General features: G+C 41.2%; 1 protein-coding gene across 1 annotated transcript; it reads left to right on the forward strand.

Annotated features, from left to right (window-relative positions):
- Window positions 1–173: 173 nt before the first annotated feature.
- Window positions 174–4,238, forward strand: PSMA4 (proteasome (prosome, macropain) subunit, alpha type, 4; the record flags this gene model as incomplete). The annotated part of the gene is made up of 6 exons (XM_010190707.1): window positions 174–208; window positions 451–493; window positions 1,493–1,655; window positions 2,970–3,047; window positions 3,279–3,367; window positions 4,108–4,238. Coding segments are annotated over exons 1-6 (507 nt in total), but the record flags the coding sequence as incomplete, so codon positions are not given.
- Between the last annotated feature and the right edge of the window lie 203 nt (window positions 4,239–4,441).

Below are 4,441 nucleotides of genomic sequence, written 5' to 3' on the forward strand. Positions count from 1 at the left end.
CCTCGCCTTTCGTTGCGGTCAGGATGACTCTGCAGTGCGGCCGCAGAGGCGGAGGGGCTCTGGGCCTGGCGCAGACGCGACGCCCTCTGGGTCTTGGGCTGGGGTCCGTGTGCGCGGGGCGTGGCGGATGCTCAGTGCCGGTTAACGCGTGCTCTGGTGTCTTGCAGGCCCGCTTCCTTTCTGCTGCCAGCGCCTCCTCGGCACCATGGTGAGTAGCAGTTGCGGGCCGGACCCGCCTTCCCTGGAGCTTTGTCGAGTCAGCGCCCGCGGGCGGGTGGGCTGCAGCGGGGTGAGGGGACGGAGGGACCGCACTGCTGGGGGACTGGGTGGCACCACAGTGAGGTCCCTCAGTGGCTGGGGCTTTATGCGCAGCTCGGGGTACTGCTAATTTTAGAGCGTTGCTGTCTGACAAGAGAACAGTGATGTTTAATGAGCTGTTGCTTTTTCCAGTCTCGAAGATACGACTCCAGAACTACCATATTTTCTCCAGAAGGTATTTTTTAACCTCACACTTTCAAGTAGAGTCTGTTCTATCCAGCTTTTCAAAATAACAAACTAGTTGTACTGCGCAGCTCGGGGTACTGCTAATTTTAGAGCGTTGCTGTCTGACAAGAGAACAGTGATGTTTAATGAGCTGTTGCTTTTTCCAGTCTCGAAGATACGACTCCAGAACTACCATATTTTCTCCAGAAGGTATTTTTTAACCTCACACTTTCAAGTAGAGTCTGTTCTATCCAGCTTTTCAAAATAACAAACTAGTTGTACAAGGGTTGGTTGGTTGTGGTGTGTTTCCATCCATATATGAGTTTCAGAAATCATATTTACCTGCTAAGATGTAGCGCCCAATTCTGTAAGAACACCAAGGGTCCAAAGTGGGAACATCTAAATTAATTCTGTTTCAAGCAATAATGAGACTGGTACCCATTAGTGGACAATACCACCTGCAGTATTTTTTTATATAATTTGAGAAAATTTTCAGCATTCATCTTTTGTTTGAGTATGGATGGATTTTGTTGCTGTTCCTCCCTTCCACCTGAGGATGCATAATATCCAGCTGGTGCAGTCACTCCTCTGCTTGTTATTCTTACCCACGCTGAAACAAGTTTGTACAATCCATGCTTTCCTATTTCTTAAATAGGATGAACTCAAAGTCTGGTATAATTTATTTTTATTATTGAAAATCTATTTTGGTTCATACTTCTGCAGCAGAGAGTTCTGTAGATTTATTTTTTTTGTAAAACAACATAAAACAAGGCAAAACATTATTTCTTTCCACATTGGCGATGCCCTGTATCAGATGTGTGGATTTTCATTCTGTGACTCCCCCTCTTTTTCAACCAGTTAATTTACTATCAACTGGTAACAGACTGAAGAAGTCAGACTAGGTTTTACTACGAGCATCTGTCAGATTCTTGCAGATTTAAGTCACCTTGTGTATTTGGTCTTGTTCAGTGTTACTTTTTTGATATTAATAATTTCAATCCTTTCCTAGGTCGCTTGTACCAGGTTGAGTATGCAATGGAAGCAATTGGACATGCAGGTACTTGCTTGGGAATTCTGGCAAATGATGGTGTTTTGCTAGCAGCAGAGAGACGCAACATTCACAAGCTTCTGGATGAAGTGTTTTTCTCAGAGAAAATATACAAACTTAATGAGTAAGTTGAAATGATGGTCAGATGTCCAGTGATGTTATCAGTAACAGAATGTTGCCTTTATTCAGACATTTTAGCACTGAACCTGGTTTTATTTTATTCAAAGCATTAGTATTCTTTTTGTTCAGTGTTTTAGATGACTGTTCTGTCATTGTTTGCTTCAGTAGTTCTTCTAAAGTAGAAATGTTACTTTTTTATGTTTTAAGAGAATTTTCTAGGTGGAATAGCCTGTCTTTTGGTACAAGGTAATGTTACTGTAGCACTTAAGAAAATAAGGGAATTCTCAGTTTTACAAAATACGACTGGGGGGGGGGAGCAGAATAAAGAATACACACAAAAATCAGCTCGGTGTCCTCTCTTAAGTCTTTGGGGTTTTTTGTGATTCAAAGACAAGAAGATAATTGGGCAAAGCATGCTTTAGGCTTCTTTGCCAGAGCTGTAGCAGAGAAGATACCTCCCGTTTAGGACACTCTTTAGTGCTCTCAAAGTTAAATTTGTGATGTTGGAGCAAAGGGCATTATGGATTGTGCTTCCTTGCCTATAAGGGACGTAGAGCTTCATCCTTGCCAGAAGGTGCACATGAAACACAAACAGCTCTTCATCCTGTCAGCCTCCCATTCTGTGCTGGTCTTGAAAGCAGGCAGAACTGTAGGAAGCACTGGATTTTCAAGGAGCTGTGTAACGGCGCATTGCAGGTGTTGCCCAGGCCAGTCCTTCCACTTTCTGAAAAATTCTTTAATTCACTTGGAATAAATAAGATGGATTATTTTTCTTGAATCCTTTCTGTGAGCTGAAAGGTTTGTAGCAATGTCAGATTGGGCAAAAGAGATCTTAAATTAAGAGCGAGTGAAATAGTCAGGGACACAAAGCACTTATTTTTCTTATGATCAGACCAAGATCACCAGTTTTTGGTTACACAGATGCAACATGTCAGCCAGCGACTGCCACTGAAGGCTGTTGCCTGACTGGCTCCTTTTGGTCTTGTGGTGTGCTGTGTCAAGCGGCCTCGATAGCGCTTGTGTATAGCTAATGGGCTTTGTGAAGACACTGGGGACTTCAGCATCTTTGGCATAATCCTCTTCACAGCACTGTACGTGTAACTCGCCTACTGACTCGCTTACTTTTTGCTTTTCACCTCTGTTCTTACAAAATGGCTACATAATATTTCTGATGTACCCTAAAGGTAGGAGCCGATGAACCTGTTTTATATGGCAGAAAAGCACAACAGTAGGTGTTCTGCTTGAACCGTTACATGAAGACGTGACTATTTATTGGAGATTGATAGGAATTCAGTTAATTTGTGTGCTTGCATTGCAGGGATATGGCTTGCAGCGTTGCAGGAATAACTTCAGATGCCAATGTTCTAACAAATGAACTCAGACTGATTGCACAGAGGTAGGTCTGCTGATAGTTAATCTGGTTTTACTTGCCTCTGCTGTCAGGTTCAGTTCTGTTTATGTATTAAATCACAGTGAATGTGCATTTAGTAGAGCAGAAGTAGATTGTTTGAAATACCACAGCTAGATCAAAGAGGCTCTAACTTAGGAGCTTGTTTCTTGTTAAATGTGGTACAGGATACTGTCAGCAAAACACGTTCTGAAAACTTTTTTTTTCCTTTCATATTAGGTATTTGTTACAATATCAAGAGCCAATTCCTTGTGAACAACTGGTAACGGCACTGTGTGATATCAAGCAGGCTTACACACAATTTGGAGGTAATGAAGTGTGATGAACCATTGTGCTTTTAAATGTCTAAAGAATTATTCTGATACATAATTTGAAGCATTTGAGTCTCTGGACAGTTCTACCAAATCCTTCTGGAACAGGATATACTGGGTAAAACAACAGCCAAATTTAAGAGGGGAATGAGTAGTCATGGTTACTGTTTTGCTACTTGTTAGTGATTGACAAATTGATGGCTGAGATTTGGGCCCCCTACATAGAATGCTTGGAGTGCTCTTGGGTTTAGCGACTGTTTTCAAATGACTAGCAGAGAATTGTGTGATATGTGACCTTTCAACGTTTTGGGTCCATCCACCATAGCAGCACAATGCATCACAAATCAGATCATATGTAGGGCTATCAATATTGTAGCACTTCAAAAAATAGTATTTCTGTGGATCGAGTTAACATGTAGAAAGTATTGAAGTACTGTTCCTTAGTACATGAAGGGATGAGTCTGCAGTTTTACATATATTAGAATATTACAGCTAAATTACAGTTTGTGAAGACAGAAATGAGCTGCTCTTAGGGTTAAATGAAATAAACCTCTGCTGCTCCCCACTCCATGACTTAAAAAGAAAGCTGGTGTGCTTATCTTGAACGACAGAAGTGCAGAACAGTCTCTTAAATCCTACTTCACAGGAATAGAGCTGTAAAAGCAAATAAAAGAAAATAACCGTCACTCACTGTCTTGTTGCTAAAATTAGATTGCTAATAGCCCTCTTTTCAACAGGAAAACGTCCTTTTGGTGTCTCACTGCTGTATATCGGCTGGGACAAGCATTATGGATTTCAGCTGTATCAAAGTGATCCTAGTGGAAATTATGGAGGGTGGAAAGCTACGTGCATTGGGAATAATAGTGCTGTAAGTTCTTGTTTGTTTCTTCTCTAAAAGTAAAGCAAAAAAAAAAGTATAAATTGTGCTGTGCTAATTAAACTGAGGTGTTGGTTACCAGTTCAGAGCAGAAATAAGTAACTGCAAACTCTGCTGTTACTCATGTATCTGGCAAAAGGCAACTGGTTGATCGCCCAAATATATAATATATATATTTTTATATATAATATAAT

Source organism: Mesitornis unicolor, unplaced genomic scaffold (assembly GCF_000695765.1).
Source record: "Mesitornis unicolor isolate BGI_N332 unplaced genomic scaffold, ASM69576v1 scaffold49978, whole genome shotgun sequence".
Classification (NCBI taxonomy): domain Eukaryota; kingdom Metazoa; phylum Chordata; class Aves; order Mesitornithiformes; family Mesitornithidae; genus Mesitornis; species Mesitornis unicolor.